Genomic DNA, 24,055 nt, shown 5'->3' with positions numbered 1-24,055 from the left:
TGATGTTGAGCCTGATGAGATTCCCTTTTCTCTACCTAGTTTTAATTTGAGAGCTTATTGTTTCAGATGTGTGCTTAAACGTTGCATATTCTGAAGAAACGTGTTTCACACTACAAACCTAGAGCCTGGAAATATTCTAACAAAAGCTGTAGCCTAAATATGGCACAAACAAACAGGGGTTGGATAAGAATGAAGCAGCTTGTTTTGGCCTGCAGGTAAAAAGACAGTGAAAAGGAAACCACCCTAAAAAACCCAATAATCTATTATATCTTGAGACCTGTTTCCCTCTCTAAGAAAATCTTTTTATCTATCTTATGTTATTGTATACGTATTTGTAATTTTTTTCTTATTGTGTCAACCTTTTTCCCCCCTAACTGTGTTTTTATGCTGCTGTGTCAACTAAATTTTCCCACTGGGGGATTAATAAAGTCGTATCTATCTATCTATCTATCCATCTTACACCTTTAATAGGTTAAACCAGGATATATCACCAGATATTCTTTGGGTGTCATTTAATCATAGTAATCTTTCAAAGGTCTCCTTCTTTTTTTTTTTTTTCCTCTGTAGGCTCTTCTAGGTATAACGCATGGCAGCTCGAATAAAACCTCTTACTGCCAGTCCAAACTGTGCTTCAGTGGCCTGAGAGCTTCACGCCCCAGCAGACATAATTAGGATTTTGTAGAGTTTATCTGAGCCACTCTTCAAAGATTTTTTTTTTTGCTCCTCTTTCCAAAAAAGGTAATATCATGGGAGACTCCCACAGAGCATGCAGAAACGTGCACACACTGGTGCTTGAACGGATGTCTTGCATCTCTTGTTGTAACCCTGGAAATCACATCCTGGCAAAAATCTCACCTCCAAGATCCCTCTGCTATACTGATCTCAAGATATCACATATTGTAGTTTGAGTAATTAACATTCTTCCATAAAGAATTGATGCGATGAGAAGACGAAAAATTTAGAAACTCTTCTTCCTCTTTTTGTCTGAACTGATATGGCTAACCTTCTCAAACCACCACTGACCTTTGACTATAAAGTCTATCACAGGATGAGGTTGCATGACATTTTCAAATTAAAAGCTTACATTTTCATATTAAAAGCTCTCCAGTGTTTCGTACACGGTGTTGTCATGACTTAGATCTTGACCTGACCTGCTAGTTGAAACAGCAATAGGTAGGTAGTTACTTTATTAATCCCCGAGGGGAATTTTTTTTCGCTACAGCAGCATACAGAAGCAATAATAGATACAGATAATAAGATAATAATAGAATAATAAAAAAGCAATAAAATAGCAGTAAAAAATATTAAATGCACAGTATATACAGTACAGTATATATCTATATATATTATATACAAGAAATAGAAGCTCCACAGCAATAGAAATGTCCTGAAATCCCCTCAACGTAAAGGTTAGTTTATCATCACAGCTGTTCATCATTAATAATTAATTAAAAGGCAAAACTGTGGCTAATAAGGGCATTACAATCTAAAAAAAAAAAAAAAAAAAAAAAAAAAATTTCCAGCTTCCCCGGATAGACTCCTTCCCGACAGCTTCCGGCCGTAACCAAAACGAATGCACCCCTCCGCTTTTTTTTTTTTTTTTTTTTTTCAAAACACGCATTTTATCGCGTTGTTTGGACACAGCTGACCGCTGTGCGCTAGCAGAAATAAACCAGGCTAGGCTAGCAGGACAGATAGTTAGCAGCCCGGAGAGCAGGGACACAGTCGGGGTAAACTCGGGAGGACAGCGCAGACGGGACAGGAGCGGAGTCTTTCACCTCCAGCGATGCGAACGAGGAGCGCCGCCGCCGGCTAACGCCAGTCGCCGTCCCGACAGGCAAAAAAAAAAAAAAAAAAGAAAAAAAAAAAAAGAAAAAGGGGGGACTGATCTGATCAGGCTTGAAAAGCAGAAGCGACGATAGATAAACGGCGACATCATCGGGAGAAGGGTTAGCTTAGTTTCAATGTTATTGTCAATTAAACACCACATATGGTCACAATGTCCTGCTCCGGCAACCTGGTTTGGGACGTTAATAAACGCTTAATTGGATACAACGAGCCCAACACCATCAGGACCAACTATCTAGGTAAGAACAACAACAACAACAACAACAAAAACCAACAACAACAAGCCTCTTAAATTAAACGCTAACGATGACATGTGAGAGAAAGAAAACATGTGTTGATATAACATTGTGTGTGTTTGTGGTGCTGAATCAGATTGGACTGAGCCCCCCCCCACCACCACCACCACCACCCTCCCATCATCCCACCGGGGGTGGAGGGGTGGGTGGGGGGGCCCGTCAGACTACCTGCTCCATAACAAGAGCTGCGAGCTTCTCCTGCGGTGTAAACACACCGGCGACGTGTAATTTATTATGTAAAAATAAACAAATAAAAAGAGAGAGAGAGAGATGTGCGGATTGCAAGAGCTCAAACACTAAATAGATCGGATTAAAGGTTATGTATAATCCCGGGACGGAGCAGCTCTCTGTGGGGGTTAAGTCATATTTATCTCCTCCTGCAGATTTCTCTTTTTAAAAAAAAATTATTATTATTATTTTGCAGCACAGATGTAGTTTCAGTAGAAAAAAAAAAAAATAAATCACAGGTTTGCTGCAAATCAATCACGCGGTGCACATGCAGCTGAGCTCTGAAGTATAGCCCACGAAATGGACAGATATAATGTAATCACAGCAGAGATCGGTCGTGTAATGTGTTTATGAAGTGCTTTCAGTTCTGCAGCAATGTTTGAACAGTAGAAAGGACACCCAAGAAAGTGCTCACGGTATAAACAGACTCATCATCGTGTGAAACAGCCACAAAGAAGTCAAACACTTGCTGATTTAGCAGAAATGGTTGCAGAGGAACTCAAATATTGTCTAAAGTCTGCTTATTAATATTAATAGAATAGGAGATAATAAAAACAAAAAATATATATATATGTATAATCCACAAGAATCCGCAGAACTGATAACAGCACTGTCACAGAAGATCACAATATTTTAGCATTGATTATTTATCCCATCACGTATACACAAGATCACGCTGTATGTGTATTGACAGGTTTAGAGCCTGTGTTTGAGTTGTGGCCTCGCGTTCAAACTGGAAACGAGCTTCACAACCTTGAAGTACGGCAGCCACGAACGGCTCAATTATTTTATTCTAATTCCATAATGTTGAAATCACAAGGAAATTATGATTATTTTTTTTTCTTTTCTGAAAACAAAGCTTGTTTTCTCCTGATAACTGTTTGAATTTGTCTCGTTATCAAGAGAAAAAGAAAAGGCTGATTTCCAGCGTTGACTTCTGTATTAATAGAACGACGCATACAAAAAAATTGAATAGTCTATTAATGATTAAAAAAAATGTAAGAAGAAATGTAAAAAAAAAAAAAAGGCAACAACATATCTGGAAAGACTTTTCACAACATTCACACATTGAATGAACGCTTCAGCTCTAAACTTCAACACAGACATCGGCTGTGTCAAACACATTTACAGCAAGTAAAACCGGCAGCATTTGAGTTCCCTTCATTAAAATATTTGTGTCACAGCACTGCAGGGCACTAAAGTTGTCACGAAAGCAGGAAGCGTGTTGATTATTGGTCCCACAGCTTCCAGATCCTGAGTGTTTTGCTGCTCGGTGTCTCCGCGGTCACAACGAAACATGCCGGAGCGGCGCCGAGTGTTTCTGCTGCAGGATCAAACTCCCAGAAAACATTTAACGTCTTTTCTGTTTGCTGCTGCTTTTAATGAATTTAAATTTGGGTTAATTTATTCATAGTTTGCACCAGACGTTAGCTGCCCTGCTGTTTTTACTTTCATGCTTAATTTAGATGTTTTTTTTTATTTTTTTATCTTATATTTAAGAGGCTGGCTGATATTGGATTTTAAGGGCCAGAGCCAATACCAAGGAGTAAAAAAAACAAACAAGTTTGTTAATATATATATATAAACTTTTTATATACAGTCTTTATAAACACTTCAATGATTGCTTCAATGTGGTTATCAAACACTTTTGACTCTTGTGACTGGTAATGGAGGACGGATATTTTACAGTTTATTCATCAGTGCACTGAAACAGTGAACTTCAGTGGGAGTTCGATAATTATAAATAACTATAAAAAATACACAAATAGAAGACTTTCTAATTCAAGCCTCTTTTTCAGCATACTTCTGTAAAAATAGTCTTCATGTCAGCCACATATGAGTCGATACAGATTTATCTGTAATAGGCCACTATGGGCCAATGAAGTCGCCCAGCGAATATATCGCTGGGGCTCAATTATATTTCCTTCTTTAAAACCTATTTATGTTTTTTGTTTTTTTTGGTCTTGTGTGAAGCTCTTTGTGTCACCTTTTAAATGTTACACACAGATAATAAGCCTTAAAAGATCCACAGTCCAGGGTTGAATGTGTAAAAGTGACTGTTCGATGTGGTCCAAAAAAAGGATTTTGATGATTTTTGTTTCATAAGTCTTTGTTGCTCGACCAGAACCGAGCTGCAGACTGACCGGTCTGAGTTTTTTTTACCACAGATATGGTCATTTTTCTGCGTGTGTGTGCGTTGGTTGTGAGCGTAAACGGAGAACGGGGCTGCGGGCTGTAAGACGGGGAGGTTCATCACAGCGACTTGTTGTCTGCGCCACGTCCTGTCAAACAGTCAGCAGCACGCAAGCGGCTGATGACGATTTATAAGGCAGCGGAGGTGGAGCAGGTTCCTCAGAGGTTTAGTCAGTGCTGTATTTAGCGTGACTGAGATATAGTCGGAGCTGTTATTGTGTGCAGGGAGACGATACATGCAGTGATGTGCGGGTCGCAGCTCTCTAAGGTTATATTTAGCTCAGAGAGGGCTGGGAGGTAACAAGTGTGTGTGTGTGGAGGGGGGGGGGGGGTGTGGGGGTGAGGGGGGTTTGCAGTTCCTCTGTAGCGCATGGTTTATTGTTTATTTGGATGATGTCTCCATGGTGATAGAAGACTTCAAAAAAACTATAATAATCAAAAGGAAGCAAAGTAAAACATAAAACAGGTAGGACAGATGTGTTGAAGCTGAGAGTTTTGACAGGTTTAGAAGTAGAAATGTAAAATCTTGGTGATTTTTTTTTTTTGTGTGGAGATTTATCTGGAATATCGGAATTAAATCATCTTCTAATTTCCATTTAAAACAGGCCAAACACAGGATTTGTCTTGTCATATTCAGATTAATCTATTAGTCCAAATTAATTGCTATTAATATGAACTTTTTTTTTTTTTTTTTTTTTTTTTTTTTTTTTTTTTTATCAATTGAATTGTTTAAGTTGTTTGTGGTTCTGCTACTTTTGTCTGTTTTTACATCGAGGTAAATTGATGCCATGAACGAGAACTGATTGATTTTCTTGAGATATCTGAAGATTGAACTTTGGGCTGTGAAAACTGTGAAGGCCGTTTTTCAGCATCTTCTGGCTCTTAATTGACTAAACAATTAATCAGTAGATAAATAAGCATCTTTTTCTGTGGGTACCGGCTGATACAGATGTGCTGATCCGGTACCGGTGTTTGATTAATGAACTGTTTGCCTCGCTGAGTGAACGAGACTGCAGTCATTCTTTTATGTGTAAGACGACATCGGTATTGGACCGGTACCTGATCCAGCTATTTAAGATAGTATCAGGACGATATCGGTATCAGAGCTTGCATCCCAAAAATAGTACATATTTGTTTTCTTGTTTACGAAACGCAAAAACGGTCCTCTGCCGTCTTCAGGACGTGCTGTGAGCACAGCACGTCCTGAAGACGGCTGGAATGGAAACGCTGCAGTAATGTCCTCGATGATCAACGTCCAAACCGGCAGCCGACTTCCTTCGTCCTACCTGGAAGTGTTGCGTTTCTGTTTTGAAAACGTATAATCTAACGTCTCGGAGGCCAGTTGTGAAACTCCGGTTCTGCGTGTTCAACCGAGAGCTTCGACTTGTAACGGCAGGTTTTTTATTAGATTTGCAGGAAGTCTGTGAGTGATTCATGTGAATAACAGTCAGAGCTTCTCCCAGCTGTCCCTAATTGTCATGTCACATATGAAATAGACTAATAATATGAATTTAATATTCCCACTAAGATCAAAATTGAACTGCTCACGAATGTTTTTTTTTTCTTTTTTAAATGCTCACATTTGTCACGTCTTTAGCAAATATACTTTTTAAAACTGCAGGAAATTCATCTCGATAGCTTTTCTTTTTTTCCAGTCAAACTAGTTGAAGAATAACATGATAAACATTATGGATAAACATTCATTTATTTCCACGTGTCTCACATTTCGGTCGGTGCTTCCAGGCTTTCATCATTTCTAATAATATGACGAACCCTCTGATGCCTCCGGCCTCTTTATGAAATGACTTGAATTGATTTGGATTCAGTGATCACTTCACACAGAAAGGAAGTTGTGTAATAATATAACAGCAGGTTTTCTCTTGTTGTTCACTGACTTGCACCTTCAGAGGAAGATGTCCACTGAAATCAAATCTGAATGTCTTGTTACTGAAGACCGACATGAACTGCTGCTGCGCAACAGAAAATACTACCAGAGCACTTTTCTTGTATTTACAGTCTGATTAGAGCATCGTTTCTGCTGGACTTTGCTGTTTTTGTTTGTTGGTGCAAACCAGGCTTCCAGCGCATGAATAATACACAACAGGTTACGGAAATACCGGATACTAATGTTTAATGTGACATTTCATTCCAGCTCGCGCTCCTGTTGCACTTAACTAAAGTGAAGATAGATCAACAGTAGGTAGATGAAGAGGATTGAAAACGATGTTTAAAATGTGCATATTTCTGTTTTCACAGGTAGAAGAGAATTTGTCCAGAGGCTTAAACTTGAAGCGACACTGAATGTACATGATGGCTGCGTAAGTGACCCACTTTTATTCATTTATTTATACATTTTTTTTTATGAGTTCATGTTCTCTCGTAAGAAAACGTACATCGTGTAGCTTCTCCTCAGCCTCGGACAGATCTTTGACATCAGGTCGGGTGGTTAGTGCCTCTGAGAAACCTGAGGCTGACACAACGGTCACACGTTCTGTCACACTATCAGCCAGGACATCAGTCCGTCCAAAACACCACATCAACCACAGCATGCAAGCAGGAGCACTTTAATAACTGCCCTCTATAAGCACAGCTGATACGACAATAAGATGTTATTGCATTTGCTGAGTGTGTGATCTGTTTAAGTGATGTACAGACAAGCTGCGATGTCCTTTGTTAACATTGTGGATTGTTAAATATTAGTTGACCAACAAAAAAAACAATGAATTACTACTTCAGTCATTGATCAATCAAGTCATTCATCATAGAACAATAACATTTATCATTTTCTGTGTGCAGCATCTTAAATGTGTTGATTTGACTCTTTTCCCTTGAGATTACAACATTATTATGAATGAATGAGTGAGTATGAATAGTTATGAATACAGACTGTTGTCTGGACTAAAAAAAAATACATATGAAGACGTCTTTCAGACCAAATGATTGATCAGAATCAGTATCTGATTTTTTTGGCACCAAAAATAAGCGAACAGACATTTGGATTATGTAAGTGATCCAACGATGAGCGATTAACAGGAAACTGTGAATCCGTTGGCCGGTTGTGTGTCTTCATTGTACCATATTACACAAGATACTCAGACCTGTGTTTAAAACATGTCATCATGATGAATCCCATCATCCCTGCCTCATCTCAATCTGCTCGTCACCGTGTGTTAATCTGTCATCAGATGAGAGATAGTTTCATCTCTCAGAAATCAAATCAAACCTGTTGAAAGGTTTTATACGATTGGGGTGCGAGTTCAGTTTGCAGGATGTCGTAGTTGCTCATGTGGGATTGAAGTCGCCCACACACAGTGTAATCTCATTGATCGCAGCAGAGCGACTGTGTGATGGAGAAACGGCGAACGAGGCTGCAGGTGTTGATGAAATATTGATCCGCCCGGTGAGCTGATGCGTTGTTCTCGGGCTCATCTTGAGGTCCACTGGTAACTGTGGGACCGCAATTCAGTCTTAATTTCAGCTAATGAAAGTGTTAAAGAAAGTAGTTTCAATTGGAGAATAAAACTTTAATGTTCTTGTAAATTAATGCGTTACGTTTGTACTAAAAAAAAAAAAAAGACTTTAATTTGGCAATTTTTTTTTTTTAATTGTTCTTTTTCAAGGTTTTAGATCAGTTTTGCTCTGCATTACTTCAACTAAAAGTCTTTTCAGGATATCTTTGCAGTCCAATTGAACGTTTGTGCCAAATTTGCAGGAAGTGCCGTGAGACTTTACTGAGATTTTGCGTTTACGAGAATGGGAGGACGTACTGTCACTTCGACATTTGACCTTTCACCTTTGCCCCTAAAGTGTAATCAGTTCTGCCTTGGGACGAAGTGAAAGTTTGTGCCACTGCAAAGAAATTCCATCAAGGCGTTTTTAAGATATTGCATTGTTAAGTACAGACGAAGGAAAACCTGAAAACAGAATGCCGAAGCATACAAATAAATGTATTCCTTTTGCAGGGAAATATTGTGTTTTCCTTTGTTCTTCTCTGATGATGATAATAATAAACATTTATCTTCCAACCTGTCACTGGTTATAAAGTCAGAAAAAGGGTGAAGATGTTTGTAACTCTTTTCCTGCACACTGACGTCTCTTTCTGCTTGTTTTGTATCATTCTTCTAAAATGAAGAAGTTCAGCGAGTCCTCACTTTGAAGAGGCAATAAATATTTAGTATTTTTCCTTCAGTAAATGACTTGCCAGTTAGATTCATTATTGAACTACTTGTTTCAGCCTTTATGTAAACCCCCAAAATACCTCCTGTGTGTGTGTCTGGTGTCCCTGCAGGTCAACACCATATCCTGGAACGACACGGGTGAATATATCCTTTCGGGGTCGGATGACACCTTTTTGGTTATCACCAACCCATACAACAAAAAGGTAAGTTGTAATCAGCGAACTGGAAACAAGTAGTGTCACTTTAAGTATGTTTGACACAACGCGTGGAGAAACTCCAGAAGAAGGGAACACGACACCCGACTCATTGTAGTTTATTTATTAACTTCCAGCTAATAACGAAGGTCATAAGGAGGTAATGTTTTTGTTGCAGGATAACAGAAAAACTAAAAGGCTTTTCAAGCAGAAATACTATCTGATAGTTGCTCTGAACTATTGAATTATTAATGCACCTTACATGTATTTTTTTTTCCATATGTGCAGAGTACACTAGAGTGCTTGGTCTCCCTTTTTCTGTAACATTTAGCTTTCTAAAAAATTTCAGGGTAGATTGAGAAACAAAAAAAAAGACGTGACAAAATAGCGGGTAAAATAAGTATTGAACATGTCACCATTTTTCTCAGTAAATATATTTCTAAAGCTGCTATTGACCTGAAATTTTCACCAGATGTTGGTAACAACGCAAGTAATCCGTACATACAAAGAAACCAAAACAAATACGTTCAGAAATTAAGTTATGTGTAATAATGTGAAATGACACAGGGAAAAAGTATTGAACACGCTTGCTGATATTTCTTTAATACTTTGTACAAAAGCCTTTGTTGGTAACGACAGCTTCAAGACGCCTCCTGTGTGGAGAAACTAGTCGTATGCATCGCTCAGGTGTGATTTTGGCTGATTCTTCCACACAAACAGCCTTCAAATCTTGAAGGTTCCGTGGGCCTCGTCTATGAACTCTGATCTTCAGTTCTTTCCTTAGATTTTCAATTGGATTCAGGTGATTGGCCGGGCTGTTCTAGCAGCTTTATTTTCTTTCTCTGAAACCAATTGAGGGTTTCCTTGGCTGTGTGTTCGGGATCATTGTCTTGCTGAAATGTCCACCCTCGTTTCATCTTCATCCTCCTGGTAGATGGCAGCAGATTTTTATCAAGAATGTCAAGGTACATTTTTCCATTCATCCTTCCTTCAGTTATGTGAAGTTTGCCAGTACCGTGTGCTGAAGAGCAGCTCGACACCATGATGTTCCCACCTCCAAACCTCACTGTTGGTCTGGTGTGTTTATGGTGAAATGATGTTCTTTCCACTTCCGGATTACGGCCCCAACAGTGCTCACGAGAACATTCAGAAGTTTAGAAATGCGTCTGTAACCAATGCCATCAGTATGTTTTGCAACAATAAGGTTGTGAAAGTCTTGAGAGAGCTCTTTGCTTTTACCCATCATGAGATGTTTCTTGAGACGCCTTTTTAAAGGCCATTAGTTGGGACTGAACCATCTGATATTAATTTGCACTGACAAGGGGCCAGATTGTTTTCTAATTACTGATAGACTTCAGCTGTTGATTTGGCTTTCCGTGCCTTTTTGCACCTCTCTTTCTTCATGTGTTCAATACTTTTTCCCTGTGTCATTTCACATTATTAAACATAACTTAATTTCTGAACTTATTTGTTTTGGTTTCTTTATATGTATGGTGTACTTGGGTTGTTACCAACATCTGGTGAAAATTTCAGGTCGACGTGTTCAATACTTATTTTACCCGCTGTATATCCAATAAATTGAGGTGCGGGATAAAAAAATTTAATAAATACATGTTAAATATGTCTAAGTATTAGGCAAGATGTAGTTTAAAGTATGTCTTTAAGTGTAGGTTTTTTTATATATATAATTTTGGGAAATTCGGTTACTCTCTTGTATCTGTATGTAAATAAACAGCTTCAGCCAGCAGCTTGTTGCTGTTAAGACAAATGCTGGAAACAAGGATAAACTGCTGGGCTGAATATGTAGAAAGATTACAAATTCCATCTATCAGCATCTCTGAATATCACAAATGAACTCGTTGTGTCTTGTTTGTTTAAAATGTACAAAAACTTTTTACTTTGGTTTGCTGATGGGAACTCTTTTTTTTTCTTTTTTTTTCCCAGCAGCCATAATGTAATTTTGCGTCTCTTCTTCAGGTCAAGAAATCCATACGTTCGGGTCACCGGGCGAATATCTTCAGTGCAAAGTTCATGCCGCACACCAACGATCAGGAAATCATCTCCTGCTCCGGAGACGGCATCATCTACTACACCCACACAGAGAAGAGTCCCGAGTACAACCGGCAGTGTCAGTTCACCTGCCATTATGGAACCGCTTACGAGGTGCCGCTCAACATTTCGCAGGAGCTGTGGCCTTTAGAAAAAACAAACTGGCCTTTCTCTTAACTTGTCCGTCTGCTAACTTTTTGTGCTGTTTGGGCAGATTATGACCGTACCGAATGACCCCTACACGTTCCTGTCATGTGGGGAGGACGGCACCGTGCGATGGTTCGACCTTCGCACGAAGACGAGCTGCACTAAAGAAGACTGCAAAGATGTACGGTGACAGCTGTGATATTTGGTCTCCTTTCAGTCTGCGGTTCATCACGCATCGACAGAGCGTGGGTGGTCGCGGGATCACTAATATCTCCTTATGTTTTAACTGGAGGGACGGATCAAAGGATCGCCTTTTTTACATGTGGAGAAACTGGCAGGTTATTGATCTTCAACTGAAGTTCAGTTCGTGGCGGTCGATAGTTCGGGAATACTTTCTTCGTTTAAAAAAAGTCTTCATTTAGAAACCAGAATTTACACGGTTCTGAACTTGTCATATTTTGCTTTTTGTTTGTCTATCTTTTTATTATAGTTTAGAGGAATCAGTCTTAATATTGAATTAAGCTGTCCTCCGTCCTTTACTTCCACTGCTCTCTTCACAAACAGCTTACCGCCTTTGGAGTTATTCACAAAACGGCTTTCTTGGCTTCAGTCCAGCTCCTTCAGATGATGGATGTGTGTGTGTGAGAGAGAGAAACTCAGCCCTCCTAGATTGTGTTGCAGCTTCTCGTATTTCATGCTCCAGATCAGAACCTGTGATCCTAAAACTGAGAATCGCTTTAGCAGACAGTGTCGTCGGCTCTCCGGCCTCTATCTGCCATCATCTCTATATCTCCCCCTCAGCTGCCACTTTATTAGATACAGCAAGTTGAAACTGCTGCAGTGTGATACAACAGACCTGCAGGAAAAAAAGGCTGCGATGTTCAGTGTTCGTTGAAACTGTTTAAGAGAGGTGGCGCTGCAGTAAAGATGTTTCTTTCATCGACCCTCGGTGACATTCATGTGGTCAAAATGTGACAAAATATGAGAAACACCTCTCGGGATGATGTAATGTACCGCAACAACATCACAAACTGCAGCCTTCAACGTGACAGTAAAGCTGAATCAACAGCTCTCAAACAGTTTCAGCAAAAACTCGACGTGATAACATGACTGTAGGATTCTTTTTACAGGACTGTTACATTAGATGACCTTAGTTTTAGGTTTGTGTCCCTATTAAACTACTGCTGGGTGTGTAGTAGGATTATCTGTGGCTTGTAAACCTGTAAACTCCTGCTGGCATGGATCAGAAATAGCTTCATATTGCGGCGTTTTCAACTTCACCTCCTCGTGTTTGCTTTGATTTCAGGACATCCTGATAAACTGTCGAAGAGCAGCGACCTCCATATCCATTTCTCCTCTGGTGCCGTACTATTTGGCCGTCGGCTGCTCCGACAGCTCGGTTCGGATCTACGACAGACGCATGCTGGGCACCAGAGCGACGGGTAAACTGCATTCACTCTGCTTTCTTTATGTTCCATCTTCATACTTGGTGGATTTACATTCACGGTTTACATTCAGCCTTTGGTGGAAAAATGCGGTGACTGATTACAGTTGAGACGTACCTTTAGTTTTACCTTCAGCATTATTAGCAGTTATTGATAGGTAGAGGAAGAGGACCTGCGAGGTTTCCTCTTTTAGCCCCATCCTGCTGTGCTGTGCCCGGTCTATTGAGATTATTAATATTTGGACTTTTTCCTGTGGCACTTAAATCCCTGTGACACCTGCAGTACATTGTAATGTTTTTATAAAGCGTCTTTCTTTCACAAATCCGATGAAACAGTTTTTTTTTTTTTTACTCACAGAATGAAATACGTGATAGCCACGGTTGATAAATACATTGAAGAATCCTGTTCGCGCAGCTGAAGCTGCAACTGTCTCTCGCTCGCTAAATATTCATGTTGTTTGTCATTCTTAGGTAATTACATGGGCCGCGGGACGACGGGCATGTGTGTTCGGTTCGTTCCAGCTCACCTGTCCAACAAGTCGTGCAGAGTGACGTCTCTCTGCTACAGCGAGGACGGTCAGGAGGTGCTGGTCAGCTACTCCTCCGATTACATCTACCTGTTTGATCCCAAAGACGACCAGGCTCGAGAGCTCAAGGGCCCGTCGGAGGAGAGGAGGGAGGAGGTGAGTGTTACACATCACGACTCCTGATGGGAAATGTGTGTTTTAGCTTCCTCTTATGTCGTTGGTCGTTGGGGTCGGTCAGATTTTAACTGGTTGATGAGGTTGGTTCAGATCCCCACTTTGATTATACTGCCAAACCAACCCGACGCTGCACTCTGGGTAATGTAGGCCACAAGGAAGAAGAATACGTGAAATAAAAGCAGAGAGCATTATTTGTTGTTAAATAACAAAAACAGTTCATTATCAAAAATCCAGCTGCTCCTCCCGGAGCATCACAGAAGATGAGCATGCGTGTGGCCGAGCAGAGGCTTCAGTGCGGCTGATATTTTTTGGGTTGAAAAGACAGTTTGCTGTAAACAGAGTGGACTTTGTTGTTGGTGTCTTGAGCGCTGCAGACGTCGGTGCTAAATCTGTGCCGGCCGATGCAGCGAAGGGAGCAAATGACCCCGAAAACCCAAAGACACAGAACGGAGGAGAGAGGAGGAAATGCAGGGGAGACGTCACGGATCGCTGACCGATCGGCATCGTTCCTACTTATATTTCGTCATGCCATTGGTTTGTTTGAGCAGTCTGGAAACCCGACATATGAACAGTGAGGTCAACTGTGTTTACGGTCGTCGTTGGTCTTCATGTGTGTCTGAATGTGCTGGATCACGGTGCCAGCGGAGAGTTCAGCTGTGTCGAGATGCAACCCACCACGCGCATTCCTTTCCAAATACAGCGACCGACGCAGGCAGCGTTCCTCAATCCACCAAAATAGTTCAGGATGAGGTGTGGAACGGGGGGGGGGGGGGGGGGGGGGTGAGGGTAGGCGAGGTGGGGGGCAGCCAAGGAAAAGCTAGTTACCCCTCTCTTGTTTCCCTTTCCTCGACCTGTGACCTCATTTGTTGACGGCCTTTTTCTCACCGATTCTTTCGACTATCTGTCGGCCTCTGCTGTTTTTCACTACCTGTACAGACCTGATGACATTTCCTGAGTTAAGCGGTTGATAGTCCATCCACTAAGACCCCCATCGCCCCCCCCCCCCTTTTTTTCTTTTCTATTCCTGGCTCTCGGCCTGTTGCCCTGCAGACCGAGCCAGGGGACTGGAAAGTGAAGGCAACCTCGGTCGTGCAGCCAGAAGGGAGGGAGGCACTTCTTTTAAAGAGGACACTGACAGAGACAAGCAGTGTTTTGCTTTGGCAGCGGAGCTATTTTTGACCATGCTTTGACTGACAAACTGCTAATCTTTCTCTCTCTCTCTCTCTCTGTGTGTGTGTGTGTGTGTGTGTATTTCCGTGTTTCCACAGCTGAGGCAGCCTCCAGTGAAGCGCCTCCGTCTACGAGGTGACTGGTCCGACACTGGACCCCGAGCTCGTCCTGAGAGTGAGAGGGAGAGAGATGGTAAGATCGTCGTATGTCCTCCTGCTCCTTTAAAGAGGTCTCGTGTTACAGAGCCGACCTCCTGAGGAAAATCTTGTAAGGCTCCCCAAATGTTTTAAACAATTCAAGCACATTATTTGCTTATTTTTTCCCCCTTTAGATTTTGTAATTTTCTAGCAAGACTCCAAACCCAGAGCATAAAATGGGCTTCACATTTAACGAGCTGCATCTGACTGAGCAGCGCATCAACATAAGCACTTAAACCACAACCAAACTCATTTTGGTTTGAGACCATTGTTTGATGGGAAAAATCTCCAGCTCTCGACCCCTGTAAGCTCACTTGACTTTGTTCACTCTTGTCTTTTTCCAGTTTAGGTTTTTTGGGGGATTCAATTTGCAAAAACTAGTCTCACTCATCAAATCAAAATTTCCCTTTACTTTGTGAGGGTCGGAACTAATCTGTTAAATGGCCTTTAAACAGGATGTTTTGGGACGTTCTTGTTTATATGACAACTGCTCATCTCAGAGTGAGATGTTCTGCTGCGAAAGATCAAACTTCAACCTGAAGGGGGATCTGAAGATGCTTTCCTTCCTTGTTGTAGGGGAACAGAGTCCAAACGTGTCTCTGATGCAGAGGATGTCGGACATGTTATCCCGGTGGTTTGAGGAGGCCAGTGAGGCTCAGGGCAGCAGAGGAAGCCGACCTCAGACACGACCCAGAGGTTTTGCATCTGATTCTATTCAAACCACACTTATTAATGTGTTCATATTTGTAGCCACACTAAATGCTGATTGTGCTAAAATAAATGTCAGTAAAGAAGAGTGCGTGAGCAGTGGAGAGTCTTAGAGAATATGTGTCCCTAAAATCTTAATCATCTGTTTTTTGTTTTTTCAGTCACAGGAACAGCCGTCCGTCCAGAGGGGACGTCCAACACTCCAGCTGCCCCGACCGCAGACTCCAGTCAGGAGTCCAGCATCCCCGCGAGGCCTGTGGGGACAGACTCCCCGGAGGCACCTGCCAATCCTGCGGCCGCTGCGGCCACCCGCATACCTAAATCCACTTCCTCTTCCTCCTCAGGATCATCATCAACAGTCACAGCACCTCCTCCTTCCAGCTCCTCCTCAGTGGCGAACTCGGCCCCCGCCTCCTCCTCCTCCCCCCTCACGTCTTCCCCCGACTCAGAGCAGAGGAGTCAGGCTGACGCGACCGGCACCCCCACGCCGACAGCCACGCCCTCCTCTGAGCCCGCCCTCTCAGGTAAGAGCCCAGAGATGCTTGGAAACGATTCACTGTTCAGAAATCCACATTTTATTGCTCCATCCAGCGAGTAGGTATCCTCGGGTTAACTCCTGTGTGTGAGTGTGTGTGTGTGTGTGAGTGCGTGAGAGTGTGTGTGTGTGTGTGTGTGTGTGTGTGTGTGTGTGTGTGTGTGTGTGTGGGTGTGTGTGTGTGTGTGTGTGTTCGTTGGAGCCACTCCACTCAAGCAGCAGCCTCACTTCACTCTCTTTTCCTTCAGCATCCTGTTGTCCCTCTACTCGTTTATTTTGCCTGACTCTCTGCTCCCGACCTTCTCCTCACATCGTCCTCCCTCAGTCTTCTAATCGTGCATTCACTCTCCCTCTCTTCCTCTGCCTCTTTGTCAGAGTACGGTCCTCATCGGCTGCCCATAAGTTTAGTGTGTAGGCGTTTGCAGAGGTTGCTCCGGCTGGCCGACCCCCCAGGACAGGGTCAGCGAGCGGCCCCTTCTTCTTCCTCTTCTTCCTCTGCAGCCCCTGAGAGACACTCACAAAGAGCTGCTGCTGCTGCTGCCGCTGAGACGCAACCCCGTACAGGTTACCCGCCCCTCCGAGCTCGCCCAACCCCGCAGCAACCCCCTCCATACGGGCTGTTCGCCTGGGCCCCCTCCCCTGCCATCTTACCCCGTCCCCTCTATGTAGCCGAGGCAGCCAATGTCTGTTTGTAGACAGTGAGGCTCCAGACAGCCCCGGTGTTGCCAGAACTGACCACTAACCCCACAGTGATCCTCTTTCCATTCCCCGATAATGCACCTCTCCACTGTTTGCTCAGCCCCCCCGCTCACTAATGCTCTCACTCCATCTCTCCACTTGTTGCTTGATTTTTCACCTGCAAACTCTCCCGTTGGAGTGGCACCAGCCGGTATGAAGCTCTGCTTTGGCGTCCTCATGGCTCATGTGGTTGATCACCCATGTTTGATGATGCACACTGACCAGTCGCCTCTACAAGTGGATTTAACGTGCATAAGTAGCTGCTTTTACGTTGGTTTGATCTCACTTCAGTTTTTAGAATAAAGCCCTTTTCAGACATGTCACATTACTTGTGCTGCTCCACACCGAAAGAGGAATTATTATAATCTTTTTAGAGACTGATCCGACATGAGAAACATTTCCTCAATGAGTTGAACATGTGTTCATTCACAGCAGTTCACAGTTTATATAACTGATTTTATTTTCTCTGCGCACAAGAGAAGAGTAAATAAGTGATAGACGTGTTAAAAAGTGCTCTTAAGAAGAAAGGCATTTATTTAAAATCTTTAACTTTCTAACTTTCCCATGTCTTCACATTAATTTGATGCAAGTGACAGAAATCTTCTGTCAGGTTTAAATTTTTCATTAAAGTGATTCTGAAGGTACAAATATGAGAATGATATTTAAAATGATCACGTCTGAAAGGGGCTTCTGTCAGACAAGTTGTTGTGTGTTTGACACTAGAGATTCATCCATTGGGTAAAGGACAGTTGCTTGAATTTTTTGACCTCACTAAAAGATGGAGAGCAGGAAAGTGTGGCTTTTGTTTGGTAGTCACAAGATTGTTATTACTAACCTTTCATCATTTGAAATGACGTTGGAGAAATTCAGAGTGTAGCAAGCAGGCAAACACATTTCCTGTTGTATTTGTTTTACATTGCAACATCTAAGAGTAAGCACTTCTTGATGGTTGTGATTTTCAGGTTTTAGATGACACAGCAGGAATAAAACATGTCTAAGTACATCTGAAGTGAGCATGTGTGAACCTCATTTCCTTGTTTTCATTCAGACTTACTAATCTCTGATGCTCAAATGAAGCTTTTTTTTTTTTTTTTTTTTTCCCTTTGGCTGATTTTTGTTTTAAGCTCTTCCTGCTTGGCCTTGGATTTTTTTTTTGAAATTTTTCTTAATATGACTTTGAAGTTTTTAACCCTCATGCGCCTTGACTGTGTGAGTCCTCAGGTTTGACCTCTGTCTTCGATGTTTAGTCGGTCTCATTTGTGTTCCAGATTCCCCCTCTTCTGTGGTAAACAAACAGCTGGGATCCATGACTCTTGACGAACAGCAGGGTGCGTCCTCCCCCCCCCCCTGTCGACCCCTCGACCCCCACCCTGCCACTCGCTTTGTCATCCTCACCCTCCGTCTTAAACTCTCTCCCTCACACTGTCCCTCTCTACAGTTTGTCCTCCACTGTCGTCATGCCTCTGCTGTCTCTGTGTCCCACACTTTTCTGTCCAGCAGATAGACCGAGCATCAGTCTATCTGATCCAAGTTACTGTCACCTGGTCTGAAGGATATAATGACAATAGTACTGTTGATTATTTAAAGATGTGAGTAATGCAGTCACACCGATATCTAAACTTAGTTCAGCTCAGTGACATGAACGTCCATCAAGAATATACAAACATATCATTATCTGAACATTACACCAAAAAGCTTATTTTTTTATTTGACTCATCCAGTTTTTGAGTAAGGCTACAACTTATTTTAATTCATTGTTTTCTTGATTCGTGTCACAGAAAATTAAAACAATAGAGCCGAACTAATACTCAGTTTTTGAGGCCGATATACGAGGAGGCTCTATTAAACTTGTTCGTTAAGAGTTGTGAGCACTATGCAGAATATTTTCCAGCTGAAACACTAACCTGTCAACGCTCTCTGGTGGACAGACGGTAACAGAGATGCTGTTTCTAAATGACCCCAAATGTATTTGACATTTGTGTTCAGCTGTTTCTTGTATTTTAAGAGATGGGGGAACTATCTTAATCTGAACCAGAATCTCAGCTGAGGTGTGTGATGATCCTTCAGGGGCTTTGACTTGTGTATCTTGTGTATTTCTGTCTCGCTGCTGTGGCTGCTGACAGTCGACACGTCTCCGTTACTGTGCGTCCTTCGTTCGCTCCGTTAACGTCTGCTGCATGTTCCCATTTCTGTTGAATGTTTGTTAATCAGAGGGAATGGATGCAACAGAAAATTGCATTTCTCCAGTGTGCTTCTAAACCGTTACATGCCGCAAACAACAGGAAGAATCAGTGATGTTGTGATGAAAGTTCAAACGCTAAGATGAACAGTCGGTATGTGTCAGCAGCACTAACGAACTCCTCTGGTTTGTATTTCCTGTGTGTCCTCCTCTTTCCCGCTCAGGAGCAGCAGAAGCTGCAGGTTCACCTCCTGATGTATCTGTTTCTGCACCAGCGAGCAGCAGCCCCCCCCCCCACCACCACCACCACCACCACCTCCATCTCCACCGCCATCTCCACCGCCACCAGTCGACCCAGTGCAGCAGAGCCCGTCCTCAGCCTGCACTACAGCTCAGAGGGAACCACCACCAGCACCATCAAGCTGGACTTCACTGATGAGTGGTGAGAGAAACGTCCAGTGGACCTCAGCGCTCTGAAATCTGTCTGAACTTAAAGGCTCTCGAATGGTCTGAACGTTTTAAGAGGAGTCCACTCATTTCAACTTCTATGAAACTCTTCCATCACAACAGCATGTGATGGGAGGACAAGTTTGTGACTACTTATCTCAACAAATGAAATACAACCAAACAAAAACAAAGCAGGCGGCAACAAATAGGAGGTTGACAATAATTAGCAGCTATTACAGGCGGCAGGATTGAGAACTCGTTTGACACCAGCAAAATGCTATGAGTAATAAAAATGTTTTTAGAATTTAGAATGAAAACATAGTTTACACTGTTAAATATGTGAATCTGCTGATCTGATTCTCGCCTAAAGAATTGTATACGAGATCAACAGTGTGAACATTTCTACACTGATTGATTCAAAGATTTGAGCTGATTCCTCATCAAGGAGCGAGTAAAAACGAATGTAAGCTTTCATCAGCTCGGTAACCGTTTTCATTCCTCCTACAGGAGCAGCAGCACATCCAGCTCGATGGGCAGCGGAGGCCCCAAAACAACAGAGGCTGTGGCGGTACAGAGCAGAGAGAGTCTGTTGAGCTCGGCATCGGAGCACGGTGAGTCATCGAGAAAATAATTTCTCTGGGATGGTACAGTAAACGGACACTGACCATAAATGGTGCCCTGAATTTGAAAATGCTTTGCAGCAGCCTCCCATCCTGCATGTGTTGATGCGTGTTTCCCGCTCAGCTCCTTCTGCGTCGTCGGTGCAGCAGAGTTTGCCGGCCGCCTCCACGGAGCCGCCGTGTTACGCCTCCTGCTCCGGTGACACCGGCAGCTCGGCAGCTCGGGGCCCGGCGGAGGGCTCCTCCGAGGGGGGCGGCGTGGCGTCCGCGCCGCAGGAGACGGGTCAGGCGGAGGGGACGGAGGACACGTCGGGAGGCTGCAGGAGAGCGGAGCCCACAGCGGAGGGGGGGCAGGAGGGAGAGGAGGGCCAGAGTCAGCCCCCACGGGGCAACCAGGACTCTGATGACAGCGACGACGATCCCATTCTCATCCCCTCAACGAGGTTCAGAGGACAGGGACAGAGGTACGTTTCTGTTGACACGCTATAAGTGAGAGAACCCCTCGAGGGTGTGAACGCCGGTTGTTCTCTCTTTAGATTCAGCTGTTGTTCACCGGGTGTTCTGATCTGAGAACTTGTGATGCTTTGCTATTGACTGTTTTACTACAAATATAGATTTAATTCCAGAGGATCTGCAGTAGGAGATAGGATGATCAGGTAACGTGTCTGCAACTAAAAGCATCTCGACTGTCAGCCGTGTGACATGCTGCAGAGCATTTAAACTCAAATGCACAACATGACATGCAGTGCTCGGATAACGTTTTGTCTTGGTTTGGTCATTTCACTCACAACCGACTAATAACACTCACTGCTAACTGCAGAGTGGCGTGCACGTGAGTACTGACTCCACGAATGGTGTGACTAGAAGCATCACAGATGCATTTTTACACACATTGTCTTGTACAGAAACGGAGAATGAATGAACGTGTGCATGACATCCCGAGGGAAAGCCAAACAGATACAAATCAAAAGGTGTGATCGCCTCAGTAGATCAGAAACGGCTTCATATACTGGTACTCCAGTGTATGTTGGATTGAATAAAGTCACATGACCAGTTGAGTCAGATATGATGGAGATATGAAGCAGGTGTGTACCCTCCAAAGTGCCTGCTTTCTAGCTTGACGTTTGTTTACATGAGCTTGTTAATGGTTGAACGTATTCATTCAGTATATTTAGAGCATGGGGTTTATAAGCAGCAGTGGCAGCACTGACTTGTGTGTGTTTTTGGGTGCTGTACATACACTTGTATTGGTTTTTTCTTTTTTTTTTCTTTTCTTTTCTTTTCCCTTCGTCAGACGCTCAGCGGCAGCTCGTATCCAGGAGCTCTTTCGCAGGAGGAAAGAACGAAGGGAGATGGAGGAGAGCGAAACGCAAAATATCAGGAGACCTTCAGTCAAAATGGTGTACAAGGGCCACCGCAACTCCAGGACAATGGTACACCTCAGGATATTTATTTCACACTAGTTCCGAGTGAAAAACGTTAAGAAGGAGGAACCGGAAGTGGGGGGTAACAACCTGAGTCAGTAAATTATGTAGAAAAAGACCCTGTTAAGCGCAAAAGTCAACATGTTGGTTTGTTTCATTTGTCTTGGGGAAGAATAATTGGGTGCAGTGACTTCTTTGAGTTTTGTCATCACTGTAAGGTTGCCAGGTTTGGTACTAATTATGTGTACATAGAAATATATTATCTGTTGTCTCAACCACTGAATCTGGCGACATGCACTGCAGTCAGAAATGCTGCACAGAAGTTCAGGGCAGATAAACCATTGATTGACAAGATAGAAACTCTTAAATTGTACACCTTGCCGGCTAGCAGTTTCCCCCTGTTTACATGCTTTATGCTAAGCTAAGCTAATAGTCTACCGAGTCCTGCTCCAAACTGACATCAAAGTGGTCCAACTGTTATTATCAGACTCTCAGAGAGAAACGTAAATAAGAGTAATTCCCAAACTGTTGAACTATTTCTTTAACTGTTGTGATTATTTAAGATGATTTTACTTTTTTTTTTTTTTTGTCCAGATAAAGGAGTCGTGTTTCTGGGGCAGCAACTTCGTGATGAGTGGCTCCGACTGTGGACACATCTTCATCTGGGACAGACACACTGCAGAGCACCTCATGCTCCTCGAAGCCGACAACCACGTGGTCAACTGCCTGCAGCCGCACCCCTACGACCCCAGTGAGTCCCGTTACAGCTTCAGTCCGAGTCTGAGATTATCCCACCAAGTCCTCCGGTCTGAGAGGACGTGACCGTGTTTTCTCGTGTTTTCTCGTGTTAACTCTGCGCTCATTTGTCTGGTCTGTTTCAGTTCTGGCTTCTTCAGGGATAGACTATGATATCAAGATTTGGTCGCCACTGGAAGAATCACCGTCTTTCAACAGAGTCCTCGCTAATGAGGTAAAGTGAAATCGGCGCGTTTGAGTCATCGGTTTATTGTCCGTCAGGCATCAAGACACACGACCGCAGCAACGACCGAAATGGTGACGTGACTAATCCACATTTACCGTTCCCCTAAATTTCCCCAATTTTTCTTTGTTTCTCCCCCCAAAATTTGAAGTCAACATATTACTCTCATACAATCCAAACCTCAAGCTGGCGATATGAAGTCGATGCTTCTGGGCAAGAAATAGTCCGGAACATAAAGCAACGTCACGCCTTTACACAGATTTAAACAACTAAACTTTCACCGTTGCGTCTGTCCCGCAGCCTCATCGCCACCACATTACATTGGACTGAGTGTATCTTGCGTTGACTACTGTGACACACTAAAGCCTCTACAAATGGCCCAAAATGTGGCAGCCATAGAGCTCCACATTTTGACTTGTCCACGGTGAGGAAAGAAAAGGTGGAATTAACGATGGTTCAATTCCATGAAGCGTTCCAGTAAGCAATGACAGTGAACAAAAGCAGGTCCTGCCTTAAGTTGAATGCAGCCATTATTAATACACCGGTGATTTGTCTACTTTGACAAGTCACACTGGTCTGTTAGTCTCCACCTGTTGCTGCTTGCATTAGGTTTGAGTCACAGACTCTCGCCTACACATTGCCAACAGGAACAGCAGCCACCTACCTGAACTCCCTCATCCAGACATATGAGCCTTCTCCCTGATACGATACAATGAAACATGACGAGTCCTGCAGTCACGGCGAGTTCGCAAATCACAGTCGCAGCTCTTCTCCGCAAATCCAAATACTCCCTTTCTCTATCGTTAGCCCGTTCTCAAAAAATGTTGCTTTAGACAAGAGCGTCTGCCAAACAATGAAATAAACAAAATGAATAAAAATGTTAATCAGCTTTAAGGGTGCTACGATCAGCAGCTTCTATTCTAACCCGTCACCGTCCTTAGCTTCAAATTTAATGTACAGACATGGGAATAACATTGGTCTTCTCATGTCATCTTCTCTTGCCAAGAAAGCACAAAAGTGTTTGTCCCAACCTGTCGAATGAAGGGTATGGGTCAGGTATTAGTGCTTCGCAAAAACCTTCATTTTGCCCCCACAAAATGGCCCAGAAACCCGTGATTCAATGAAACTGATTTTATTTTATTTCACGAGCTCTCTGGCTGATCAGTTTCTCTGCCTTCCCTCACTTTTCTATTATTCATGTAGATCCTCTTCACACTTTTATATTCCCTTTGCCTCCACGTTTCTCCTTCTTTTCCAACAAGGTAATAACTCGGAATGAGCTGATGTTAGAGGAAACAAGAAACACAATCACTGTCCCGGCCTCTTTCATGCTTCGAATGTTGGCCTCCCTTAATCACATCAGATCAGGTAAACGCGTACATAAACTCTCTGTTTTTAACAGTACATAACACAAAGTGTTATTTGTCCCTCCCTCTCTTTAATATCTACCTTTTCCTTGTCGTAGATCGACTAGAAGGCGATCGCTCTGAAGGTTCAGGCCAGGAAAATGAGGACGAGCAGTAGCCAGGCTGGCATTTTATTTTCAAGAAAACACTTTTTCTTCTTGCTGTATAGCACTTGAAAAATACCTGAGATTTGTACAAGTATAGTATAGAATACTTCCTTTTGAAAATTAGTGTAATTTCTAGCCCCCTGTGTTTTTTTAAGATGACTTTCTTACTGATGTTTCTGTATGAGGATAAATATGTCTGTGTGAATGCAAAAGGCAAGGACGTCAGTATATATATATATATATATATATATATATATAATGTAT

General features: G+C 42.8%; 1 protein-coding gene across 1 annotated transcript; it reads left to right on the top strand.

Moving 5' to 3' along the window:
- Window positions 1–1,640: 1,640 nt before the first annotated feature.
- On the top strand, window positions 1,641–24,040 carry dcaf6 (ddb1 and cul4 associated factor 6). The gene is given in 22 exon segments (XM_069154083.1): window positions 1,641–2,087; window positions 6,822–6,883; window positions 8,854–8,946; window positions 10,915–11,100; window positions 11,201–11,314; window positions 12,440–12,575; window positions 13,049–13,260; window positions 14,550–14,643; window positions 15,225–15,344; window positions 15,518–15,880; window positions 16,267–16,455; window positions 17,898–17,957; window positions 19,033–19,100; window positions 19,102–19,250; window positions 19,763–19,866; window positions 20,000–20,339; window positions 20,490–20,531; window positions 21,170–21,308; window positions 21,894–22,050; window positions 22,181–22,269; window positions 23,541–23,646; window positions 23,744–24,040. Coding segments are annotated over 22 exon segments (2,979 nt in total). The 5' UTR covers window positions 1,641–1,990; the 3' UTR covers window positions 23,803–24,040.
- The last annotated feature ends 15 nt before the right edge of the window (window positions 24,041–24,055 follow it).

The sequence above is a fragment of the Embiotoca jacksoni genome, unplaced genomic scaffold (assembly GCF_022577435.1).
Source record: "Embiotoca jacksoni isolate LCO1_2020_lvr unplaced genomic scaffold, fEmbJac1.0.p SCAF_2, whole genome shotgun sequence".
NCBI lineage: Eukaryota > Metazoa > Chordata > Actinopteri > Embiotocidae > Embiotoca > Embiotoca jacksoni.
This window is presented reverse-complemented; position numbering and strand designations above follow the sequence as displayed.